Source organism: Pholis gunnellus (assembly GCF_910591455.1).
Source record: "Pholis gunnellus genome assembly, chromosome: 11".
Taxonomy (NCBI): Eukaryota; Metazoa; Chordata; class Actinopteri; order Perciformes; family Pholidae; genus Pholis; species Pholis gunnellus.
In genome coordinates, this window is record NC_136538.1 from 18241309 (window position 1) to 18267636 (window position 26328).

Sequence of the window (26328 nt, forward strand, 5' to 3'; positions counted from 1 at the left end):
GCATTATTGTAAAGTAGCACTAGTGCTCAATCAGTGGCCTCGTTTCATAAAGGTCACGAGCTGCATGTTTGTGCCGAACACTGGGGCGTTTTCATGGACTGTTAACTTCATTATTCACTCACATGCTGAATAGAAAGATCAGCTGGGGAACGCAGACGGTTTAAACGGCACATTCATGAATTACAAAAAGCCGTTTGTGTCCAGATGTTCAAAATAACAACTTCATCTCCAGCTCTTTCTGACCTCATCAGCTGCTGCGATGTCGAGCAGGTTATTTCCATAAATCACCAGGAGGAGGAGCCACATTCTTAAAAATACAGTTTTATTTTATCACAGAACTGTTTTAAGCGGCAAAATACATAACATTTGAATGGTCCATAACTCCCATACCAACCAAAACACAAAGTACGGAAGAACAGACCAACATTGTGCTTATAAACAAACATTTAGGATGTACACAGCTGGTTTTATGACTAATAGTGTACATCTAAAGCAGACTTGAAACAAAAAGCATCAAAAAAGGCCACAAAAATATAGCAGATGGGCACAAAAGCTTTTTATCTCTGCCGCATTCAGAACTCTATCTCGGCTAGAGAAAAGTGAAGTTTATGATACAAAACTTATTTTACATGAAAATGGGTTTAAATGAGAGAAAAACCCAAGAATGAGATTAAAAAGTCTCCTAATCATTTAAAAATGGCACATTTCACGTCACTGATGACGGCATATTCTTATTTTTGCTGGGATCAATACATTGTAGCAAAATGTATCAGAAAGACACGGTGACAACTTCAACATGTGGGCGGAAAATCAACAGAAAATCTGACTTCTGGATAAACCAGACAGACCCATGCTGCTACAACGTCCTCTAAACTAGACACTCTAAGAGAATGCACAGTCAGCAGATAGTGGACCAGATTATTGATTAAAACCTTGTCTTCAGGATTCAGTCCGTCCTTACATTCTTCGAGAATTTACTGATTCGTCATGAGTGAGTTTACAAAACACAAAGTGGTTTACACACACACACACACACACACACACACACATTAGCAGTTTGATGGGTCGTGGCCTCCCTTCAAAGTTCATCATTTTCCCATGTTGTCGTCTTGTATTTGGCTTGATCAGAGTTAAAAAGCTGCAACAATCCAGAGTGAAGAAAATAAAAAGTCACGTTGAGGATCAGTTAATACATAAACTGACAGGTTTATGTAGACGAGTCGAACACCAGAATCTAAGCGCCTCATTTATAAAAAAGAAAGTGTAACAAACTTTATTTACACACCATCATAACTGAATGTGACCGTTTCAAATTAAGTGTAAGAGATGTTTAACTTTACATAACATAAAAATATTGTTTTATCATTTTTTGCATTAGAATATGTTATGAAGGAGGCTCTAGGATACTCATGTACAGTCTGTCTTCATTAACTCTGTCTGGGATCAAGATTTGTGAAATCTGGGGAAATTTAAAACACCTCGGAGAATCTCTGCCGTCTTTTGGTTTTGATTTGCTGGTCTAGTTGCACTCTGGACTCTTCAAATCATCTCAGAGAAACAAGCCGTTTTGATCAATGGCTGCTGAGTTTGGAAGAAAACTAAATATTCAGTAACATGTTTTAGCTTATATTGTTGCTGGAGGAGACGAGTCTCTACTGTACACTTGAGAGGACTGAGGTTCTCTAGTCTTCTGGTCTGCTGTGCTGGCTCCACTCGGTCGGAGATAGTCGCCGGGTCGAGTGTTTGATGGCATCGTGGTCTAATCTACGTCGACTGAAGGGTCTGCTGGAGGTTTTAGATCATGGCCCGGAAAGCAAAGGAGACTCCAGCGCCCAGCGCCAAGCCGAGGGACAAGAAGAAGGCCATGATGGCCCCCGCCGTCTCCGCCTCATGCGGTGGCACCTTCCTGTACGGAGACAAGAGAGGGACAAAACTCATTAGGAAGGAAAACACGATGGGGTTCGACACGGCGTCAATTCATCGTGTCCTGTGTTTTATCTTGGTCCAGGACAAACGTCTCCTTTGGGGATTTAAAACTTGATCACTCATGTCTGTACGGCAAGTATGGTGCTACAGCCCAAAGTGGGTTAGCTTAGCTTAGCATAGCTGAATGCATGGAAAACCGCTAAACTGGCTGTGCATTGGCTCGCACCCCTAAAGCTCTTTAATTTTCCTGTTTTATCCAATTTAATTATACACAAACAAATATAAAAACAACAGTTTGTGGTTTTATATCCTTATAAGCTGTAATTATATAATGAACCTGACTCTAGTCATTCCAAGTGTAGCGTCTGGATGTGTGTGTTTCTTACTTGGGTCCAAAGCACATGCAGAGACTGGCCAGGTATCCGTTGGAGAAGGCAAAGACGATCATGAAGATGATGTACAGGGCGTCGTGGCCAAACACCACGGGGAGGTAGTAACGAGGCTGGACGTTACACAGCATGAAGAGAGGGATGAAGATGACCCGCAGGCCCACCATGACAGGAAGCCATATGCTGTCTTTACCCGGCTGCAGGGAGAGAGAAAGGGACAGACTTAACAACACTTTAACATACTTCTGGGGGCTTCTTTATCCTGATTTACATATATGTGTGCATGTGCAGATTACTATGGGTGCTGTGGTGCTTAAGTTGGAGAAACACGGATAAAGTTGTATAAAGACAACAGTTTAAGAGGACTGTGAGTCACAAAGTGTCTCAGAAGAAGCGGTTCCGGGTCCTGATCAGTGTCGTCTTATGATGGTAAATAAACTCACATGGTCCACGAGCAGCTGACTGCTGTCGTCTGCTCTGATAAGCTGCATTCCAGTGCAGGTCAGACTGGGTTAACCAACTGTACTGACTTTGTACAGAAGGAATTGATTAAATTTGTTCACTTCCTCTGGATCGCAGGAAATAAGACTCGTTTGTAGATGTATGCTTTTCTTGGACAACGTTTGCTCGGAAAGAAGCGAACATTTGATGGACAAAAGAAGAAAAAAAACATTCAAACCGAGGCCAAATGGGACATTGGTAACCAACTGGTGAATAAAACACATGACAGCAGGCGTCATTATGAGCCTAAACAATCTATTAAGGTTCGTAGCAGCAAAAAACATAAAACAAACCGGTGATCTCAGAAACAAAACTTGTCTCCTTTATTTCCCCCCCAAACCCTTAGTGGCCGATGTTCTTCCTCTCATGACTCAGTGATGTATTCATGTGTAAACATGTTATGCTGCCAAAAGCTTCCATTCAAGTGCGTCTGTTCTCCGTAGCGCCGTTCGCCCGACAGACAACAGCAGCTCACACTTAAACATTGTGATGTGGTCATTTTAAATGGACTCTATCATGCAAACGTGTATAAACTAGCAAGACATTTCTCAATTGTTTTGTTGATGGGGCTGCTTGAGATAGCAAAGTTCACGTATTAGTCACTGTCAACGGGTACATTTTGAAATATGCTTCAGTAGTATTTTACAGTATTAGCAGTTTTTAATGGCAGCATACATAGAAGGTAGCTGTCAGTCCGCCTTAGAATAGATCTACTAAACCAAGCTGGTAACTGATGGAGCTCTGGAGCCAGAGGAAGGGAAGAGGAAGCCCAAACCTCCAGAGAAGGTGAGAAAGGTGGAGCCTCGTCGGTAAAACATGTGTTTTAGTGTTACTGACCCACATGCAGACGGCCGTCAGACTCCTGCCAGCCCAGTCCATCAAGTTGAAGAGGAGGAAACATGACACGGGGATGAAGTAAGTTTCTGAAAAGGGAGAAAGACAAACAAGCCGTTACTAACAACAAAGATACCGCAGAGGTCTTTGCTTGAAAGAAAACCCTCAACCTCTGTGTGCTTAGACAGCACAGAAAGTCAAATCATTCCTAGAAACATTTTAAACTTCTTTGGTATTTTGTTATTTATTTTGTTTCGCTGTGACTCCAAGCTGATAACAGCTTTCTGTGCACAATGAAGGACAACGCTGCAAAGTGTCAGAGCAGCACTGCGAGCCAACAGGGAAGAGGGATTTCACAAAAGACAGATCTTCTGTAGAGTAATCCTTTAAAAGAGATACCAATTTAAAGATACTAAAACTGATTTCAGTAGTTCTCATGTTCAGAAATAAAGGCTTGTCGACTGCATCTTCAATATAAACTACATGTATCTGCATAGACAGCAACAGTTAAGGCTGATTTAGTCATCCCTCTCAAGTGTCTCTAGCTACTGCAGCAGTGTAGCTTTGTATAGATGTTAGAAATGGAGACTCACCCCAGGTGCCCCCATCTGCTACCGTCGACCTGACGTCCACTGTTACGGCCGGGAACGTTCCGATGGTGACGGTGAAGATGAAGCACACCGACAGAGCCATCACCCAGATCTGAATAGCACAAGACGAACATAATCAATATTTAGGCAACTATGTTGAGCAGGAAGAGGATGGATGAAATGCATAAAGAGGTCACCAGAATGAAGCTGGTTTTATTTAACTGGTGATGCTGAATGGCAGCTACAGATATTACTGCCCAATCAGATGCTGAGAATGTGTCACAGCAGACGTATCTACAATGCTGTTTTGGCATTCATTCATTTGCCTTTATACGTCACAATGTGAAAAAGTCATTTCACCTGTTTGAAGATGTTTAACACGGACACGGTGGGCTTGGCCTCGTCCTCCACCAGACTCACCACCGGTCGCTTCTCTGCTGGGCTTTCTGAGAAACAACACAAACACCTCTCTATCGTTACATTGGTCAAGCGACACATGGGAGTAAACGCCGTCGTTCCCACATTCGAGTGGGTGTACACACAATACTTTAATTGTTCTGTAACACCGGGTTCCCGTTACGTTCTCACACACTAGTAATTAACAGCACAGACTGGTCGAGCTGTCGCCAAAACACAAACTGAAACAAACACTTTCAGCGGGTTTGGCTTCCTGGTCAGTGTGCAGTAAAGAGACCTTTGGGTGTAAAGGAGACACTAAGGCTACAACACTGATGGCCATAACATACACATGGTGTTATCACGTTAACCTGTGTTCATGTTGAGGATGTCCATAACGTCCATAATTGTTAACTTTTGGATTATGTACCTTTTTTGAGTAAGTCCATATTGTTCTCCTCATCAGCAGAGGGTATGGATCCATTACTCTCCATGTAGAACTGGAAAAACTCCTGTTAAGAAAAACAAACAACCATAATGAGGCGAGTCCACCGAGCCTATAGAGCAGAGATCAAAGCATACAGGGAGCACATTGTGTTCTCTGAGCTGCTGCACATCCTCACTGGCAGATGTGTTAGCCATCACCTCCACGGCGGAGTTTGGACTGATTTAACATTTTAAAAAAAGATGCAACTACAGACAGCACTGAATCTAAACGCATGCAGCACTTATCTTAAGCTAAGTAGGTATTTTTTCTAAAAAAGGTACAAAGTTAATAAGAGCAAAAATGGGCACAAAAACATTTGAAAGTGGTTTAAAACAAATTCTTTCTAGTTCTTTTAATCATGAGGTATTTAACACTGTAAAAACATGTTTCATGTAGAGGAGATGAGGTCTTACCATCCTGGGCAGCACAATGTAGGACATTATGGCCAGAAGAATGACCACGCAGGCTGTGATGAAGTAACCAAAAGCGCTGTCCTGCAGGGCCGAACCAGCTACACACAAACACAACAATCATCAGCGGTTTGCTTCATATCAGAATTGATCTAGAGCAAATGTTTCTCATAGTGTTAGTATTCCTCTTTTCAAATTTCAATTAAAATGCACTAAACTGAACCACAAGTAACTCAGGCACCAAAAATGGGCTTTAAAACCTCAAGAAATATCTGTATGTTGTCAATTCCTAATGGCAACATAATACTGAAGCTAATAATGAAATAGGTAAACTATTCTCGCTACTTTAAAAGAATGAACACTTCCTATAGTTCACCCTCAGCAGCTAACGTCAGCATGAACTGAGCAGTCTGCTGTGGTTGGATTTCTTTTGGTGAGAAACTGAAAAAGCACATCTGACAGAAACAATCCTTGAGTGCCAGAAGAACTTCCAAGCATCTAATTCTGTTTTCTTAATTCTGTCTAGGAGATCAAATGCAAAGAGCAGCCAGCAACGTTTGTTAATCACTGAACATCTGGCTTTTACCAAAACATTTAACACATTTAATATGTAACTATATTTGGGTGTGGATGTGTGTCTCACACTTTCACCTAAAAGCAGAAGTAAACTTACTAACTAGCAAGTTTTACTTTCTGTCAATATTTTTTAGAAGTTAGAATTACGAGTTGTGCAAGACGTGGAAAGACATATTTCTAGAGATGGCATTGCAGTAGACGGGGATTGTGCAACAAAACATTAAACTTGTCTTGCATCAGCGTTGTCTCCTAAAAACTAAAAACGTAATGTACAGCAAAGTGTTTTCATCGTTTTGTCCACCTCTTGTGTATCCTCATTTCTAATGACAGAAGAAGAAGTGTACTTTGTGTGTGAGACTTACTGGCCAGTGCGCAGATCATGGAGAAAGCGGCGAAGGTGCCGGCCAGCCCCTGTCCACTCATGATGGGGGTGGTGTAGGAGGCGGGCAGTATTCCTGCCAGGCCGAATAGACTGCTCTGAAGAATCGCCCCGAACGCTGGGAACAAGACCAGGATGTTCAATCAGTAAACTTTAAAGAGCCACTGTGACACAGGAAGAAACACACTGACCCACAGCAGCAGAACAAAAGTCACAAACGGGGAGATGACATCCTTTCCGAAAACAACGTCGAACAAATGAATTGTTTTACAGAACTGTTATATAACTATTTTCTTTCTCGCAATTCACACAGAAGTCAATAAGGCTCCTACAGACTCGCATCACACCGATCGTTAACAACCATTTATGAAGCGACTTTGGAGATTAATTAGCTGCAGAGATCGTGTAACGTGTTTCCACTAAGAGGAATGTACAGACGTCTATATCAAAGCTTACGGGTCAGAATGTCCTCCACTCTAAATCAAACAAGATGGGCTGTTCCTCATGAAGACCTGCGGGTCGGGACCGGCCCAACGGGGATAACGAGGGGGGTGAGCTTATCCCTGCTGCTCAGTGGGTCATTGTAAATAAACAAACGCAGAGAGATTACAGACTGTGTTCTGAAGCTCAGTGTGGTATGAGATAATGTGTGTGTGTGTGTGTGTGTGTACCCGAAGGAAAGGAATTTTCCCAACACACCGAATGCAGATGATGTCGATCAAAGAAGACGACACATGGAAATAATCATTTGCATGAGTTCATCGTGGAAATGAGATCAAAGGCAATCCTTGAGTAACAAAGTCAGACACAACAGCCCTGCAACAAACGCTCCCTCTATGATATAATGTCCAGTTAACTGCATTACTTCATTTGGTTCTGTGACCGGTTGATTATTGTGATCAAGGTTTGAGCTTTCTTTTGGACTTTCCCTGCGGCGACGACAGACGGATGACGTAATGATCATCAGCTGTGCATTTAGAAACTCACAGTTGATGCAGATAATTTTGATCATGGTGATGGTGAAGAAGGGCAGCGGGGCCACGTCCACCTTGACGAACACCGCCGTCAACAGGAAAACCACCAGGATGACCACGAGGCTACCGATGATACGAAGCTTCTGAGGAATCCTGAGAGTGAACGCAACACAGAGAAAATACCTTTTAACACGACTACACATCAGGAACATCAGCCAGATCCATTTTGGACACTTTAAGAATGAATAAAAAAATATATTTAAAAAGTAAGTTGGGTAAATCCAACAAATATGCAGCTACTTATTTGTCAAAACATTATAGATAAGTGTTCAAAAAAAAGAAAAAGAACATAATGTGGACGAGTTGTTTATGAACATAAGTAAAAACAAACATCTTCCGCTAACATTGGAAAGTGGTCATTGCTCTTCCGGTGAAGTTGAGGTTCTTTCTGACATCTGCTTTGGGACTACAGATGAAAAATAGCCTCTTGGCTAACTCTGGCACATTTACAGCAATGTTTTTATTAATGTGCACTGTCCCTTATCAAATAAACCAATACAACTAATTAAAAAAAAGAGTTTAAGAAAGTGAACAATTGAGTGAATTGGGTTGTAATGTTAGAATGAGCAGCCCAGGAAACAAAGGAATAAAGTATATTGAGAAAGTGAGGGACAGCAGAAGGAAAAGAACAAAAAGAGGTGAAGGAGAAAAGCAGATCGGGGGTAGTAGAGAACATAAATAGCATTCCTGGGTGTGTTTGTGTAGGGGCATGGTCAGCCGTGGTCAGGGTCCACCCAAGATCTCGCTCAATCCCACTTTAATGAAAGAAAACACAGTGCAGGCACACGGACATGCATTCACATAACAGGATCATGCAACCTGCATGTATGGTGGCATGTGGTGACCAAAGGGGGGTGATAAGCAGGAGGCAGAAAGAGCGGGAAACCAAAAACGTTCTGCCTTTTCACTAAAAATCTACATGGAGCGGGGTGGATACCTCTGGTGAAGGAAGGAGTTGAGGCAGGTGAAGATGAGCAGCGGCACCATGGCGCAGAGCGTCATCACGTTGTTGAACTTTGACTCCAGCACGTTGCGAGTATCTCCGCCCTCCAAGGTCTCGTTGGCCGCCTGATGGGAGGGGAGGTCCGTGGACGGGTCCTTCAGCCTGCTTGTGAAGTACTGAAGAAGAGGATGGAGGAACGCACAGTTATTACGATGGTTATCAGCTCCTGCGACTCAACAACAGTGAATGATAATTCATTCGGTACGGAGTCACAGGTTCGAGTCATAGGACTGTAATTTGCAGGAATGTAAGTGGCATCATAATCTAGAAGGAAGATAAAACCATCTATTAATTATAGATTACCAAAAGGTCAATACTGAGAGGCGTTTAGGAACACTAAGAAAACATAAGAAAATTCAAACCTTGAATCAACGCCTATCTTAAACAACTGAACGGTAAAAGGCTTCTTATTTATCAAAGTGGTATTCAAACTTCATTCATCAAAACAAACAAGTATAAGCTATTTGAGCTTCAACTAAACAATCCCCTTAAGGGCGGGTCCACACTAACCCCTCAGGACAATGACCTGAAATTCCACATTTTAAGAAGTTAACCCCTTAAAGCTCAGAAAGAGCGGCTGGGGGGATCAGAGAGGCCACGTCACTGCTGATGGACATCCACCTGGCTGGAGTCAGCTCAGCCACGCCGAGTGAAACCAGGTGGATTGTGGAGGGAAAGGTAAACAAAAAAAACCTTTGTTTTCCTAAAGTGAGGTGACCTTCTTCTAAGTGGAGCCCAACCTTTTAATTGACTAATGACCAACCACACGGCCACCAACCGGCCTCCTCCTTTCACAACCATCCGTCTGTTGTTCTGAGGATTTAACTGCATTTGGATGCAATTATCATCATATCCAGAAGAATAAAAATGCCTTAAAATGTTTCTTAACTTACCATCGTCGCCGTCATGAAGAAATTCCAAGGTAAGAGGGTTCCCAAGCCCAGGATGAAGAAAATGATCCAGACTGCATTGTATCTGGGAAAGAGGCAAACGGAAGTTCACACGAAAGTACATCAGTGAAGTCATGCAACTTAACATCAACAAGTTATTTATTTACTGGGTCTCATCCAAAAGAAATGTTGCACATACTGCAACTCAAACAGAAACGGAGAGCAGCATATTGACATGAATAAGTCTCCGATACTCTTTAACAGTTTTGTTCCCTTTAAAAGAGTTTCTCTTACTTGTCCCGCGGTGCGTTGATGGCCGTCATGTTTCTTGTTAGACAGTTAGAGGCTCGTGCTCGGTCAGGGTTTGATCAGGGTGGCACCAGGTCTGAAAGACACAGATAACACACTCATGTTTCCAACGCGGTAAACATTCACAGTCTGGCAGCACCTACATTTATTATCAGCAGCAGCCATAAGTCCCTCCTTTCTATATTTAGCTTATTAATTAGCCAGACAATCTGTGGCCAACACGGCAATTAAATAATGGGTTGCAAAATGTTATTTCAACAGTAAAAAAAATACAATAAAGCAATTCAGTTGTCAGGTTTAGGCAGCACGCCCGCACCAGGGGAAGAAAAAACACAAGAACAACGGGTGGTTCAATGCTCAAGCTAACAAAATTCAAAAAGATCTTTGCCACTTGGTGGTAAAGTTACATAACAGCTGTGAAACTCACAAGACAGACATCCCATCGGTCAGAGACATGCTTCCCCTCACACAGCATTCCTCACACATGTGCTACAAAGTACCAAATAAATGCAGAAACATCACCATTTTCTGCCCCCATTAACCTTTAAAGAAAACCTTTTATAAACTTACTTACAGCAGAGTTAAAGCAGGAACAAAAGACTCCTCTCCTCTGAGCAGATGCACAACTAAAGCGAGGGCTTCATTTTATACCATGCAGAGGTTTAGTAGGTTGACACCCCACTGGACCCGCCCCTAGTTTTTTTATTATGTTGTAGCACAATGTTCTCGAGTGTGTTGCCTTTTGCAATCCAAACTGTTCTACTGTCCATTTTTCAATCTAATCTCTCAATAAATGTCTCACCTCATTTTATCTGCTCTTGCGCTGCGTTTCTATTAATATTTTCACATCTGTTGCTGCCCTGGCTTGTATTGTGCAACTCATATTTTCTCCAATTCACTTGTATTACCTCCCATCACTCCTCTTTTCTTTATTCTCCACCCTCAACGTATCCGACACCATCTCCCCCCTCTGTCCCGGCATCTTCTCCCCCGGACCTGATGGAAGCCATGTGCTCAGATAGCTTTGTGACACCTTCTCCAAACAGAACAACTTTTCTTCAAGACACTTCCTCTTCAAACAAACACAGAGCTATTTGGCATCAAATCAAGCTAAACAACACAAGGCAAAGTTAAGCTCTTTTTAGTAAATACATGAATCGTGAGCACTTTAAACGCAACAGCTCTCAATGAAATGCACCAATTGATCGGCTCAGGGCATCTGCATGTTAAAAAACATCAGAAAAGCGGTCCGATTTGCACAAAAGAATTGCATAATTTCAATAGCCAATCACTGTTGAGCAATGGATGTTGGCAACAGAAGACCTTCCTCCTTCATACATTAGGTACGGATAAGACATGTTTCGATTCAAACAGTTTAACAGACAGTTGTCTCCCACAGTGCACCGACTAGCTTCTTGTTGCTGACAGACGTCACATGATGAGTCCCATGTTTGATCTGGCTGGTCATGAGTTAGGACAGAAACTAGTTTACTGTACGTGATGGGAGCCACACACACTGTAGTCCATTATCATGCATCTACATTACACTGATTAAGGAGTCCAACTCTGAGAAACAGTCTGTGAGAAAGGTCTGTAACGGCCTGTTAGAGGGGACAAAAGCCCATCAAATAGACTATTTGTTAAACTTGTAAGCTTGATTACATGGAAATGTATCACGAGATCAGGCATACACTGTGCGAGGTTAGGTTCTAGTTAGCCTTGGGTTAGGTTCTAGTTAGCCTCGGGTTAGGTTCTAGTTAGCCTCGGTTAGGTTCTAGTTAGCCTCGGTTAGGTTCTAGTTAACCTCGGTTAGGTTCTAGTTAGCCTCGGTTAGGATCTAGTTAGCCTCGGTTAGGTTCTAGTTAGCCTAACCTCGGTTGGGTTACCTATCGGTGATATAAACTATAGTATTATATCATACTATGGCAAGCTGATAGGCTATAAACCATACTATCAGCTTGCCACTGATAGCATGGTTTATATATTTTTGCCAAGAGGCAACAAGAGGTTCCAACACAAAAATAATAAAGATATGTTTAAGTTAATTAATAAACTGTGTCCTGATATCTTATCAAATTTGTTTCTTTAAATCTCAAAAGTCAATATCGGTGCTGGTCTCAGTAATCAAGTAGGCATTCATTTGGTGGTTTTATTACCAGAAGAAGGAAAAACTTGACTTGAGACTCCGTCAGTTTAGCACTTCCTCGACAATGCCTTAGTCCGTTTTAAAATGCCATTTGAGAAACAAATAGCTAAATTTGTCTTTCACACTTCTTTGTCTCTTTTCCATCTCCCTCTCATTGTCATGACAGAGTCAAATCCTACAGCATCATCCACACTATCAAAGCCAATGGTATTACAGACACACTACGAGTCTCAGTTTTAACACACTGGCTCAGACATGTCCCAGATTTCTGTAAAGTAAAGTATGCCTTGCTCAAAGTAACGTATCAAGACGAGCCAGCTGGCACGAGTTGCTTGGTGTTGAAAGGTTGCCCACCACACACAGTCACACAGGCACTTTGCAGTCTGTAGAGTGGTACAAAACTCCAGTTTGGCATCAGGCTGACACTTTAGCGAGCTGGCCTCTCAACGACGTCCAACTCCAACAATCAGCTCTCCAATGGAAAAAGATTTAACGGGCAGACAGTCATTTATCGTTTCCTCCTCTGATGTCAAGGAAAAAAAAATATGGTTCCAAATGTTGCCAAAGGGGGCCAGTCCAGACTAGTCCGATCACCATGGTCACACAATGGTGTGCAAAATTTTAATGATGCAAATTGAAAACCTGGTCACTCGGTGTTGAAATTTGCTACATTTATATTTTCGGCATGAGATTTCCACAAACATCTGCTGATGGTTATTGAACTGTAATCCATGGAGGCATGACACAATACTCCAAGTATTCGTATTAAAACACATTTTATTATCAGGTTGGCTTTTCATTCTGTGTTAAAAATGAATGACTTTCATTTTCTGTTTCTTGACAGCAAAAACCTCCAGAATATGGAAGGGGCTCTGGTTTAGGACCAAGAACATTGCGCACTCTCTCTTATACGGGGCGATTATTTGGGCCGCTTCTAAGGACTTGGACATCAGATGTTTGATCTCTCCATAAGCAGGGAATCTGCACACGGTGGACCTCCTGCCCATTGCCGTCAGGTGAAGAGAGGCGTCTGGTAACCATGTGTGGTAACACGTTTCTGGGAATTTTGGCTTCATACGAATATGGATAACCGCCATATTCTGTTTGGCAATGATGCTCTCTTTTTGTTTTGTGTTACAAATCCAGCAGACTTCGGGGATTGGAGTGCACATGGAAGCGGACATAACCAATGGGGAGAAAACAGGAAAATAAAAAATGTAATTAAAACAGAATTTAGCAAGTTTCAGGTGTGACCTATAGCTTTCTAGAAAAGGACAAGAGTGCATTTTTCTTGTCTCACCAGCATACCTCTCTAACTGGGTCGCCTTTATTCCCAGGCTGACACACTGAATAGTTTGATGGTGGTCATATGATGAGGCGGAGCAAGAATTACCCCTTTCTCACCGAGGTCCTTTCCCAGCGCTTATAGGTTCACTTATAGGAACACTCTTATCAAAGTCACAACGTCTCCTCTGCCCAGCATTACACTGGAATGCCATTGTAGGATTCAACCAGAGTGAACGGCATTTATTTTTACATGAATGGTGAAAATTAGCAAAAGGCATGGCAACCTCATGCCAACGGATGCCGTTGTTAGTATGGAGAATGTCCTTAAATCCAAATTATATAGGATGTAATTTGGCTAAATAGAATGCAGCATAGCTTAAATACCAGCAATGCCAGAGTTACTCAACCGTGGTGCTCAGGATGTGATGATCCGCTGGTTTCCACTCTAGCAATCTAATTAGAAGGCCTAAAATAAACAAACAGAGGCAGGACGCACCTATACAATGCAAACAACGACAAACGAGAGAATAATTACTGCCCTGCATGTGCAGCATTCAGTCTTTGCTATCAGGTCCTGGATCAGAATTAGCCTGACTCAACTATAGCTTCTTATGCACAACTCACTCATAAATTGGTTCACTGATGATTAACATGCCACTAACATCAGTACCTGACTGTTGTAATTTATCAGTATGTTCTTCTAGATGTAACTTGTATCGCTTAACTCTGAATATTGTGCGCATGCCGGCGTTAAAAAGCAGAACCCGACAGTAAACAAAGGTAGCCTCTGTCCGGATCGCTGTTATCTCCACCTAGCCTTTCTCCCTGAAGCAGAAACAGCAGTGGTCTTTAGTACCATATGGTAGCGGTACGACAGCATTACATCCAACTGATTTTGCCTCACAACATTCACCGCATGCATAATGTCACATGCGGGCTGACTCACTACACTGCACAGCATACTGCGGTCTGCCCACCCAGATCCGGCCTCACGGACTCCCCCCCCGCCCGCCAAAAGCTGATTTAGGACTGTTTGTGGACGTTTCGGCCTCCCGCTCTCCGGACACGGGAGAGCGGTTAGGGTTAGTTGGGTTTGCTTTACTCTCATCATACAACACTCTGCTCAAGTGGCAAAAACGTGCGACTCTCGCGGAAGCCTGTAAGCTCGCTGCCGACAAAACAGTTAACATCTACACAGACTCTCGCTGCGCCTTTGGCGCCCTGTCGAAACGCAGAGGCTTTCTGACATCATCCGGCAAACCCATTTCTCCCCCCCGACTTAGGGCCGACTTGCTAGAAGCCGGCACAGCTCCCTAAAACACATTTCAACAGGGAATGCTGCAGCTAAGCAAGCCGCTTTTTCAGGTTCCTATTTTCAGCTCACAACACTTATGCTAGGTCTTCCTTAAGAAATCTCTCATTTATGACGTTAAAGTATTGGAGACATTGGCTACCGCTGCAGAGTGCAAGTGTTGGGCCTCATCTGGTGCAGTTTACAAAAATGATGTATGGATGGGCTAGAAGAAGCAGTTCTGTTTGTAAGAAGCACGTATACTCTGCTAAAATCTTGACTCATTGTTAGACCTCCGAACCACCCTTGGGGAAAAGAGCTCCGACCATTCAGCTGATTTATTGTAAGTGTCTGTTCAATAAAAGACATTTGAGAGTTTCTCATCACGTTTATTTCTCACAGGGAAATTAATACGATTTAGTTCAACCACACTGACAAGTGTTTCCAAATTCACACCGTTCCTAGAATGACCAACCCACACACACACACACACACACACACACACACACACACACACACACACACACACACACACACACACACACACACACACACACACGCTTGTACATAAAATGCAGCTTGCTCAACAGCCTGAGAACATCCAAGAACCCATCACAGTTGCGTTGCAGTACATTGCCTTTTACAGCCTTGATTCCCATTTCACTCTGCGTTTCTTCCTGCTCTTCTTTCAAGGACAGTGCTACCGACTCTGTCCTCTGGCAGTCTGAAGAGAACAAGTTAAATATTCAGAACGAGAGTCTAACAACAGACGGACTGGACCCAATATTAAAAATCTCCTAAAAAGAAGATATCACATCGTTGAGATAAGCTTGAGAAACTCCCTGGATGTCTGTTTTGGATCAAGAGTGAAAAATGAGCGACGGGAAAATATCAAGCTTTATTTACTGTAGTTTGCAGCAATCACACATCTACAAACACGGGTTTTAAATGCATCGTCAGTGTCACTGTGAGGCAATGTTTGCAGCCGGTCATCTGGCAGAAAACGCTGCCTAAACATTTAACAACTTCCCATCACATGCACTGTGGTCTGGTGGGAAGCCGGTCTCACGGTCGGTAGCTGTCCCTTCAAACTATTTGTCCACACCGGCCTTTCGTGTCAGCCGCTGGCTTTATACTCGAGGCCAACTTAAATCCGACAAAAAATAAAAAAAACTTTAAACTTCTCAATCTGCAGGGAGAACTGGCCGTGAAAAGAAGGACTGTGGCAGGTGGTGAAATACACAGTCACCTCATCCCTTCCACACACAAGAGAGGCATTTGAGTCACGCAGCTCGGTTACACTGTGGGGGACCCTAATGATTGACAAATAAAATGGCCTCAAACAAACCTCTAACAACACCGACAGGACATGGGGTCACAAATCCAATCACCACATAATACTCAGCTTGGCACACGTCGCTGTTCTCAATCGGGTCTCTACCAGATTATGACGACACGGTTTTGATATTTCACCCGTTTTAAACCTGTGCGTTCGTGTTATTGCTTCAAATTATGAAGAAAAATGTTTTCTCGGTGGAAAAAGTGAAACAACCTATAAGCACATCAAGGTGGCCATCTGGAGTAGTTTTAACAATTATGTCTCACTGAGAATGAAAAAACTAATTATTTTCTTCTTTATTGTCCATTTTGAACAGAGCACACCACTCTGAACATCTCGTCTTTCTAAGAAAGCACACACGTCTCAATGGAAACAGGGTTGTTTTGAGTTCTGCTTGCTGCTCAGTGCAGAGTATTCTGATCCACATCTTCCAAACAAAGACAGATCCGCTCAGGGGAGTGAACCTGAGCGATTGTCATGCTTTGTATAACTGGGATGTGATCGGGGCAAAATAAAAGCAGGAAACAATGGCTCTGAGGCAGGAAAAGAGACTTTCGTGAGACACTAATGATAGCTGCATAACAACCCCGGGGGGGGACTCTGCAAAGAAAACAAAGTCGCACCAATGCCATAGGAGGGGTCATAAAAGGTCTCCCAATTCATTGTCTTCACACAGACCCGCCCCTTTACGACCCAAATAATTTCCCGCCACTCAGAGAGAAAGAGAGACAGAGAGAGAGAGAGAGAGAGAGAGAGAACAAAGCCCATCTCTAGCAGCCGGTCTTTTCAGTTGACTCAAGTGGTCTGCATAAATAACTGACTGATGAACTGGCATTAGTAACTCCACTTATCACCATGACTGCACCACAGTGAGCACTGCTGGGTTTAAATGAGTAAGACTTGGTGGGGCAGGGTTTCCTGTGATGAGTCAGTCTTCACAAGCATAGTTGCCACCAGCCAAAAAGTGATGAGACGCCATAGACGTTATACTGCCAGCATGGGCAAAAATAAATGACATTTGTTTATTGCTTTGTTGGACATTTTCAAGAAACAAATGGGAAAACTTAACTCCCACTCTTAAGAAAACAGATGCTGCACCCAGCGGTGGGCCGGTGCTGCTGTCCCATCAGCTGTTCGGTGTAAAACAAAGCCACCATTATTGTGTGCTCTTCCTCTCGCTTTCAGGGTCAACGGAGTCGCAAAGGCAAATTGTGACACGGAGCCGAGTCAGGAAACACTCGCAGTCTGGGAGCTCCCTGGTCATTCAGAGGAGTTGTAATAATCAGGTAATGCATTTAAGAGGACTACCACAAAACTATTCCCAACAATTATTAAAATATCAAACCTTAAATACAAAAAAAAATATCACTATTTAGTACCACAGAGCAACTACAATACTATCACAGTGACTTGTATGAGTGACCGACATACACACACTTTACATTGATTCACCTCTGTGGTTATTTTTTACCCACACTGCACCAGGAATGTTGCTGCTGTCAAAACCACCGACACGCTCATAAAGCGCACAGCGGACTATTCTAAACTTTCCCTTCGGTATATCTTCCCACGTGCTACCACTTCAAATTTCAATACAAGATGCCAGTCACACACGTGCCTTGCGCCACACATGAATTATCACCAGGAGGATGTATCGAGATTTACGATTTCTGGAGGCGGAAAGCGCTACATTTTGTTTACGCTTAGATTCCAATGTTACTTTAAAGGATTGAGTATCAATTTATCACAATTTGAATGCTTTCCACTGACAGCACGTGCTCTGTGTGACACGTTACAGCTGACAATCGGAAGATTGTATTTGCTGTTTTCTGAGGGCAGACTATTAATCAAAATGAGGACAAATATGAGGAATAAAATTAGGTCATTTTAAACACGTTTGCCAGTGAAAATACAGTTTGAAAAACAGCACTTTTAGTATTCTTTCTTTAAGGTTTTTTTTTTTCGGACGCACCACGCTCGAAGTTGGCGCTAAATTCAATTCCCAGCCGCAGTCAACAAAGGACGCATGCTGACTTGGGTCCTGAACCAAAGCACCGGGACCATTGTCTCTGTTGTAGTCTCTCGGGAACAATACGTCTAAACGAGCCACGGGACTGAATTCATTTAGCAAGTCGGTACCATTTGATTATTTAACAGTCTATAATTAAGCACGCGGAGGTGTCCTACCTTATACCATCACAGTCTGTGGAGGCTTGTTGTGTCTGAGGTCGTCTGTGTCCTCGCACCGCTCGAGCGCCTCTCAAATAGCGTTGCGTTCAAGTGTTCCTCATAAAAGTTACATTCCAGCCGCAGAATCTAACACGGAAAATTTGTTTGAACAAATTACCATTAAATTAAAAGACTGATGGTTTAACAAAATTAAGATATCTTTAAAAAAGAAATAATGCACTGAATAATGAGTTTAATTTTGCAGACAACCATTGCATTTCCTTATGTATGTTCCTTAGAGTTACCTAAAGTAAAATGAACCAACTAAAATACAATACTATCCAAAGCACAACAAGCAACATCACTTGAGTACTCTGGTACTGACATTAATTCCATACATAAACTACATGCAGTAACCATTTTTTTTAGGTGAATCAAACGTCGGGATCTCACCATTGCCGATTCCGAGTACCCCTGAAGCCACCAGCTGCTCGTCACTAGAGGAGGCGGAGAGTTTCGATAGTATTTTGATGGGGTGAACTCGGGGAGGGTGACGCTAAAATGTCATCTGACTGCTACCCATGAGATGTGCAGCAGTCTGCCAACTCTTTGACTATTTCTGAGTCGTATTTGGTGACGAATAATCTCTTTACTGACACAGAAATCCCCACTGATGATGGAGGACACCAAAGCTGCTGCAAGCTTCGACTAGTCAGTTATTAGCAGTCAGTGAGTCAGTCAGAGTGAAAACAAAAAACTTGTATTATTGTTTGTATTGTATATTTCAAATTTGAGCTGTTATAGGCCCACTAAATGTCACTTTACGTCTATATACTTGTATTTAGGCTACTGTTTTACAAACTGTTTACAACTCTTCATATATATATTTTCTACTTCTCATTTAATACATTACACATTATTTAATTTTATATATGTTGTATTCTATCCCTATATTTCAACTGGCTCTATCTGTGTCTTATATTCTCATTTTTGCTTGTGTGAATTTCTTTTTATAAACATTTTTAAAGCATTTTTTCAAACTGTGCCATGAATCATAGCATCTAACATTATTCACGCTTAACCACAAAGTTTTTCCCAAATGCAAAGACAGCAAATATATCCAGGCTGAAGGTCAATGCTGACAGTGTTTAACGGTCAGGAACAAAACAACACAAGGATAAGAAAGACAGAGTGCGCCTGATGGAGCTTGTATTCGTGTGAAATTGTAAAACTGACATGAAAGCTCTAAAGATTCCTCTCACAAACAGCAATTAGAAATTATTTTACTTTAAAGAGGGAAACAAATGATTTGCTTCAGGAAAAATATGCAATCAATTGATGCCATCACGCAACACAATGTCCTGCTGTAAATCTGTGTGAAGAGAAAAGGACAAAGTAAACACGTTACAACCCTCTCTTCTATTGCTTTTAGAGTACAGCGTGTTCTCTTAAGTGCCTGCGAGAACTGACACCAAAGTATAATTTCATCACAACACGTGGGTCTGTCTGAACCGCCGTGCCGAGGCGTTGTTTACGAACGTTTAGTTTTTTTGTGAGTCTGGAGCTCTGGTCTCCCACTGGTTGCTCACATAGTCGTGGTAGGTACACAGTCATCCACACCATGTCTCTCCCCCCCTCCGTCTAAAAAAAGCCTGCTGTGGTTAAGGACAGAAACCATGTGGGAAGGAATCTGGCTGCTTCCAGGCTCGCCCGAACCCGTTGAGGAGGAGCAGTGGAGCTGAGGACTGAGGGACTATTGTCTCTCTCTCACAGCTGCTGTAAAAAAAACACAAACATACACTTCATTTCCACCAAAGGCCATAGAAATATCTTTATGTCCTGTTGCTGAATGTGTCTCTTTACAACTGCTCCCTTCTCTCTATACTCTGTGCGTTCCTCTCACTGTAATTTTTGTTGGCTTGTGCGTCGGCAGCCTCTCGGCGCAGCATGCCGCAGCCTTGACCGTGTTTTTCCATGGAAAAGACACAAAGGAAATAGAAACGACGACAAGAAAGAAAGAGAGAGGATGGTTTCTACGGGACACCTCCTTCATCAGACAGACACCGAATATCCACGAAGAGATGAACAGTTAAAAACAGTCTCAACTGTAGCTCAACAGGTGCCTGTGGTTGAGGTCTTTGCCACTAACTGATCACCATGAGGCACCTGTGTGACACAATATCTGCCAGTAACCAGCGGAGACGTTTGCAGCCTGCAAAAAGCTGAACAATGAGCCAAATCCACCTGATCAGAAGCCCATTGCTTGTTAAACATTGTCAAGAAGAATCCAGATTCAACGGCCTCTTTTTTGTTTCTATTGTCATTCGCAAATCTTATGTCATGAACTCCAACACTTCCTGCAGACAGTTCCCTCTCGTGCCATTTTTAGAACACAGGTTTACGAGCAAACAAACATCATACATGTCTAATTTGAGAAGATCCTGTGAAGTCTGTGGCATAAGAGGCGAGCTCGGGGAGAGGAGGAGGAGGGCATGACATGAATGGGCTGGAAGTGGCTTTCTGACCACATACTGAGACAGCGGATAGGAAAAGGAATTCCAATGGATGGCCTCTTCAACCCCTAAATGGCTCCGGAGACACAGAGGGAAAGAAGTAAATCCCACTTGGGATTAAGAATTTCGAGGCCTGGCTCCTTTTTGGAGGATTAAGGTTTCGGACTGAAGCAACAAAAACAGGCAAACAAAGGAAAAAAAGTCCTCAGGGAGGTCTGTGAGAGTGAAATCCCTCCTCATCTTTACCTTCAAATTCCCAACAGAGGGTGAGTGGTCCCCAAGGGTCACGCTCTAGCATGAAATCCCTGTCACGATGGTCCGTCCGATAGTCTGCTACTGCCCAGACAATGAATTCCTCTTAATCCAGTGGTGCATTTAGAGACAAGAGGTGAGTTTGAGACAGTCCATTATAGGATTCACCTCTTCAGTTTATGTCCAGCAACTTCAAAATTGGCAAAAGCCACAAACATTCTGCACTTGTGGTAGGCTTCAACCATAGGAATCAGACCAAATCCTCAAAAACATCTGAACAATCCTAATTTATCAATAATTTGGTATGTGCTAAATGTTGTGAAAGGCTTAGATTTTGGGTGCAAACTTATCTAAAAAATGAAGCCACGTTGCCAAATATATTTTAGATTTAGTGGCCTATAATTTGTAGCTGAAATGTTTATCGCTGAGTTTCCGATATGCCCGTCAATACTTTGTTAAATAAAGCTCAATAACATTGGTTGTGTTTCCGCAGATATCAATAACCTGATTATTCATTTCAACAATGATAAACAAGTGTCATCATGGTGTAAATGAGAGAAACTGAAACGGCCTTGAAGTTCAATCATTTTGGCCCAACAGTGAGTACTTAATCTTCTTCAAACGAATGCTCATAAAATTTTGGAATTATACAAAGTTCAGAGTCTGTTGTGCAAACAAGGAGGAGGATTGTGTGAGCGTGCATTCTTTTCATTTCTTCATTCCTGTGCTGTTTTTCTTAAATGAAACCAGTGAAGTAACAGTGTGTTAAAGGTCTGGGTGTTAACGGTTATATCCACATCTCACGGGCATCAAACTGCTGCAGTCTAAAGGGGTTGAAACTTTCTGTGCATTCTGACACCCATACTAGTTTACTATTTAGTGTGCCAGAAAGTTCATTTATTATTTCCCAATACGTAGTATGTCAAATACACAACATGCCAAAAATATCAGGATATCCTGCTGCATCTGCTCGCATTCTGCAGCATGCAAGCCAGCCGGCTTTTCTGAGTATTCTGACACACAATCCTCTACATTCTACAGTACAGACTTTAGCTGCAGTCATACATTTATAAATTGCATCATAGTGCACTACATGTCAGATTTACCAACTAAAGTGTGAGTGCACATGTGTGCACGTATGTCCCCACATACATAAGATCATCTGTTAAATCAGTTCAGTAAATCTGAATTCCCTGCTGACAGTCTCAGCTGTTTAAATACTTTTGGTCCTGTGTTACCGTCTATACATCTACTCTTGTCTTCACCGATTTCTCTCTGTGGCACGCTATCCAAACATCGTCCTTATCAGTCATCACCCCGGCCCATCCTTTTATCTTATCAGAGGCTGTCAGCCATCCTGTCCTGATTTGGAAAATAATCAAGAGGTAACTGAGGGCAAGGTCTTGTTTCTTTTAAGATTTTGGAGTGCTGCCATTACCATGTTTTCTGTGGGGTGGTTATGTCCATTAATTAAGCATCCTGTTTGCCCATTTGAAAACCATTACTCAATTGTTCTCTCTATTGTTGCGTGAGACGTCACCAGCTGTATTTTCCAGTCGTATTGATACCAGCCCATTAAACCGAGACTGTTTGCAGCCCTCTTCTCTTGTTTGCTTGACTCTCTGGACCCTGGAGGCCATCTGTTGAAGCCATCGGAGCCACAGAGGCATACTTAAGGTGATCATTGTTAAAGAAAGCTTGATTAATACAATGATATTTTTTTTTACAATTCTTCCAGATGTTGGGGGTCAATTAGCCCAGGATGTAGCCTTGTTGAATAACTGATGACTATCACGATTATTATATATGGACTATAATTCGATGCTCCAATGAAAACTGTGTGTTTAAACTGTTTAATATTTAGAATTTTTAATGTATTTTTTTCAGTGATTGTGAGCACCACAAATGAAATACAGGTAAAACCGAAGATATGTTTGGGTGAACCAACCAGTTAAAGTTTTGGACTTTAAAGTCGTGTGCTCCGGTGTATTATGGACCCAAACTCTGACGTCTCTCCTGATGCAGCCTGGAGTACACTTCTACATCATTTTAAAAGGCACAGGTTTTTCTATTCCAGATATTACATGAGGACATCAAAGTCCATGTGCTAATAAGAATATTAAAGGTGTGAGCTGTCCCACACAACTAAACTAAAAACAGAGAGAGGCAGATGTCAATCAATCCCAGCTTGTTAACACCCACACATTGCTGAGCAGAGGTCCAATCAGCCACCACAAGTGAAAACACCCGAGTGGGCTTTTAAACTCTTTCTCTTGTAGAAAGTTGGTGTATCACAGCTCTGAATTCCAAGAAGGTTTTTACTGTCTATCTGTCCTTATGAGGGTCCCTGTTTTTTTATGTATGCTGAGATAAAGTATTTTCAGAAGCTGCTACCAGATCCCTCAGCTGCCTACAGACAGCATGGCAGTCTTGACACCAATATGATTAAGTGAGACGTATCCGCCACATGCGTGTTCCACCACCCGCATGTGAAATGTGTCACAAACCCCAGTGATCGTCACAGAATTCCAACTCACTGATCAGGGAAGGGTTCAGTTCCACATTACTGAGCGAGGTCCAACTGCTACATTATCATATTACTATTAAAGACATGTTTCTGTTAAATACTCCTGGCTTCTTGACACTGAAACGCTTTCTTGTTCTCACATTTTCCTGCTTTTAGTTGTGCACTGTGTCCCCGCATGAAAGGTGAAACCTCAGTTTACACGTGGAGACCTGACAGTCGTTGGTGTTTGCAGATCACTAATAGAGTAGCAAAGTAGCCGACTGAGGTCTATCAATGCAGATTAAAGTCACGCTGTGGAGATCCTGAGCACTTTTTTTTTTTTTTTTATGAAGTAGGAAATTAATTCAACATGTTTGGAACGCCTTGAGGTTACGAAAAATGCAAGTAAACAAGTCAATATGTTTTTAATTATGTCAAATATAAGTCTCCAGAGCCAAAAGTGAGTCTTTAAACAACTTTTTTGTCTGATAATCCAAAAGCCAAAAGGTATACAATTTAGGATTTAAACAGTTAATAATTACAACGAAATGCCAGATACATTTTTTTGTCCGAATCAGTTAATTATCGTTTCAGCTCTGCATGTAATAACAGTTTATTTTGTAGGTAAATTGACTACATAATCAAACATGTCTTCAGTTAAAATAATGATCTGAATACGGCACAGCATAAGGAAATGTTTACCTTGTAGCATCATTCAGACTAAACAAAACGGTTGTTAATAGAAAGTATTGCAATAGCTTGAACCAAACATAGCAGAGACTGAAACCTGTCCTGCCCGCCAACAACTAAGTTAGGTGACTAAACTCTGCTGAAGTTAAGTTGTGGTTGTCGGGGGGGAGAGGCAGTCTAGACAGGTTGAGTAATGTCGTCAGAGTAAAAAAACCACAAACCTCAAAATGAGTGAATGTCTTGTGTGTTTTTAAAAATGTACCTAAACTTAGTCTCAAGACTCTGAACTATTTTTCTCTCTGGGATGTACAGTAGTTCATCCGGCAGGCTCCGTATATAACAAGGAGTGCAGCAATAGTCTTCCCTAAATCTCTTGGATGTGTATATTAACTGGAAATTAAGTTTTACTATATTTCCAGTTGAGGTTAAGTGGAACTTTATTCAGATCCATCTTGGCAGTTAATCTGTTCCTTTTGTCATCCAAATCTTAAATTTTGCATTTCATTGATTTGTGCATAATGCCTCTTAGAGAAACCGTGTTTAATCAACTCTGTGTGTGGTCTCGTTTCCTCGGCTATTCAGCAGAAAATCTCTCCAATGCACAACAAGGTCACAGCTACACATTCAGCAATGATAGCCAGGAGAAGGAACAATGCGTATCACATCTTGTATTAGCTTTGGTTTATGCCAATGTAAATGTGGCCACAGCTTCAGCACTGGGAATAACATTCAAGATGTATGTCCAAAGTCAATGTTCAGTGCCAAAGCAGGAAATAGTGTGACCTTCATGTGGCGAGGTGGAGAGTAAGGGTGGAGGTCGGAGAGGCGGCTGCATGTAGCATGTCGTCACAGGCAGTAACCACAATCTTTCCCGAATCTTAACCGTACCGCATAAGTCATGCACAGTTTATTGTGCGATTATTTTAACCTGTGTGCTCTGCTGAAGTTGGCCTCACTTGGTCGGACATCATTAAAACCCAGTTTGTTCACCTTTTAATGAACTGGGCTTGCAGCTTTGATGAAGCTGACGTAAATTATGTTTGGGGTTCCCAAAGAGGTCTGACTTCTTGTTAGACCTCTTATGAACAACCACAATAAAACTCCAAAAGTCTTATTTGGGAGGAGTATTACTCCGTCCACTCCAATCCACGATATAGAGCATCTGAAAGTCCATTGTATTGTACCCAAACAGAAGTCATGCATCATTTCCTGTGACAGACTTCTGAAATACGTCTTCAGTTCAAAATCACGTTGAGAAGCAATTCTCATGAAATTCTGAAAAGTCATCAGGACCAAATGGCAGTGACCCAAAACCACCATATTCCCACAGAAGCTCAACAGATTGTGGTCGATTTCCTACTAAATACACGCGGACAGAGTTAAGATGCATCTCTATTTTCATCTGTAAAAGTGTGAAATTGTTCCTCCTGAAGCTGAGGTTCAACTCTAAGCAGAGCAATTCATTGATGAAGTGATTAAAAAGCGCTTTACTTCGTTTTGTGCAGGCAGTTCGCTTTGCGGACGTGAAGAGTGACAAACATAAAACCGCTGGATGTTCCAATGTTATTTAAAGGTTTTAAATGTCTAACATATGTTAGCGATTATTCCTTGGAGTTTCCCTGAACCAACGTGGGGAAGTTATATAATCACATCCGCTGATGAAAAATTGCTTTCTTAACCTTTTAAACTTCATGCAGAAACATTATGAGTAGCTCGTTCTTTTATTGTAAAATAAACTGCTTTAATTTCACCAGTGTGATGAAAACAAATCTGTGTGAAAATGTGTTGATAAAAACCAAACTGACCCCAATTCGCCTCCTGTGTGTGTGTGTGTGTGTGTGTGTGTGTGTGTGTGTGTGTGTGTGTGTGTGTGTATAAGATGTTTTATTCAAGATGTAAAAACAAACCTAAGCTTATTTACTTATGGAAAGTTAATGAAGCAACATTCCAATGACTTTAAACTAAACTGACCCGTGGCAAGAAGTATTTTCAGAACAAATATGCTCAAAGTATTTTATCTTGGGGATTTTTAAAATCAGTATTTTCTTTCAGATAACAAGAGGAGCTTTCTCAATACAACCGTTCCCTGCTCCTTCCTTCCCTCCGTCTTTTAGGCGTCAGGTCAGTTTACATGTGAGAGAATGTGATACTGCACACAAACCAAACATCAGGACAGACCACACACATGCAAGCAACAAATACAAAATATTCAGTTTAGCGTGTCAGCAAGCTAACATTTGCTAATTAGTACCAAACTCAAATTTCAGCTGAGGCTGATGAGAAGGTCACTAGATCTGCAGGTATTTGGTCAAAAACAAAAGTATTCATCGAATTGAAATTCGATGAATACTTTAAAATGAAATAAAGAAATAATTTGAAGACTCGGTGGAGGACGTTTTTCAGTATTTTGA

General features: G+C 41.9%; 1 protein-coding gene across 2 annotated transcripts; it reads right to left on the reverse strand.

The window, feature by feature from the left end:
- Positions 1 to 311: 311 nt before the first annotated feature.
- On the reverse strand, positions 312 to 18031 carry LOC306703258 (equilibrative nucleoside transporter 1-like). 2 transcript variants are annotated; one of them, XM_079169160.1, is made up of 13 exons: positions 17975 to 18031; positions 9710 to 9800; positions 9419 to 9500; positions 8460 to 8641; positions 7476 to 7615; positions 6472 to 6606; positions 5537 to 5634; positions 5067 to 5148; positions 4601 to 4686; positions 4244 to 4352; positions 3654 to 3739; positions 2313 to 2512; positions 312 to 1906 (listed from the first exon to the last, which is right to left on the reverse strand). In XM_079169160.1, exons 2-13 carry the CDS (start codon positions 9736 to 9738, stop codon positions 1795 to 1797), a joined length of 1341 nt encoding a protein of 446 aa, XP_079025286.1. In that variant the 5' UTR covers positions 9739 to 9800; positions 17975 to 18031; the 3' UTR covers positions 312 to 1794. The 2 variants fall into 2 exon arrangements, with proteins under 2 accessions (XP_079025286.1, XP_079025287.1); XM_079169161.1 differs by lacking the exon at positions 17975 to 18031 and adding an exon at positions 10299 to 10333.
- Between the last annotated feature and the right edge of the window lie 8297 nt (positions 18032 to 26328).

Coding starts and splice junctions, on each gene's coding strand:
- LOC306703258 (XM_079169160.1), bottom strand. CDS start 9,738: ATGACGGCCATCAACGCACCGCGGGACAA. Junction 8,642..9,418: donor TCTTCATGACGGCGACGATG/GTAAGTTAAGAA, acceptor CCTCTTCTTCAG/TACTTCACAAGCAGGCTGAA. Junction 1,907..2,312: donor TGCATGTGCTTTGGACCCAA/GTAAGAAACACA, acceptor GTCTCCGTACAG/GAAGGTGCCACCGCATGAGG.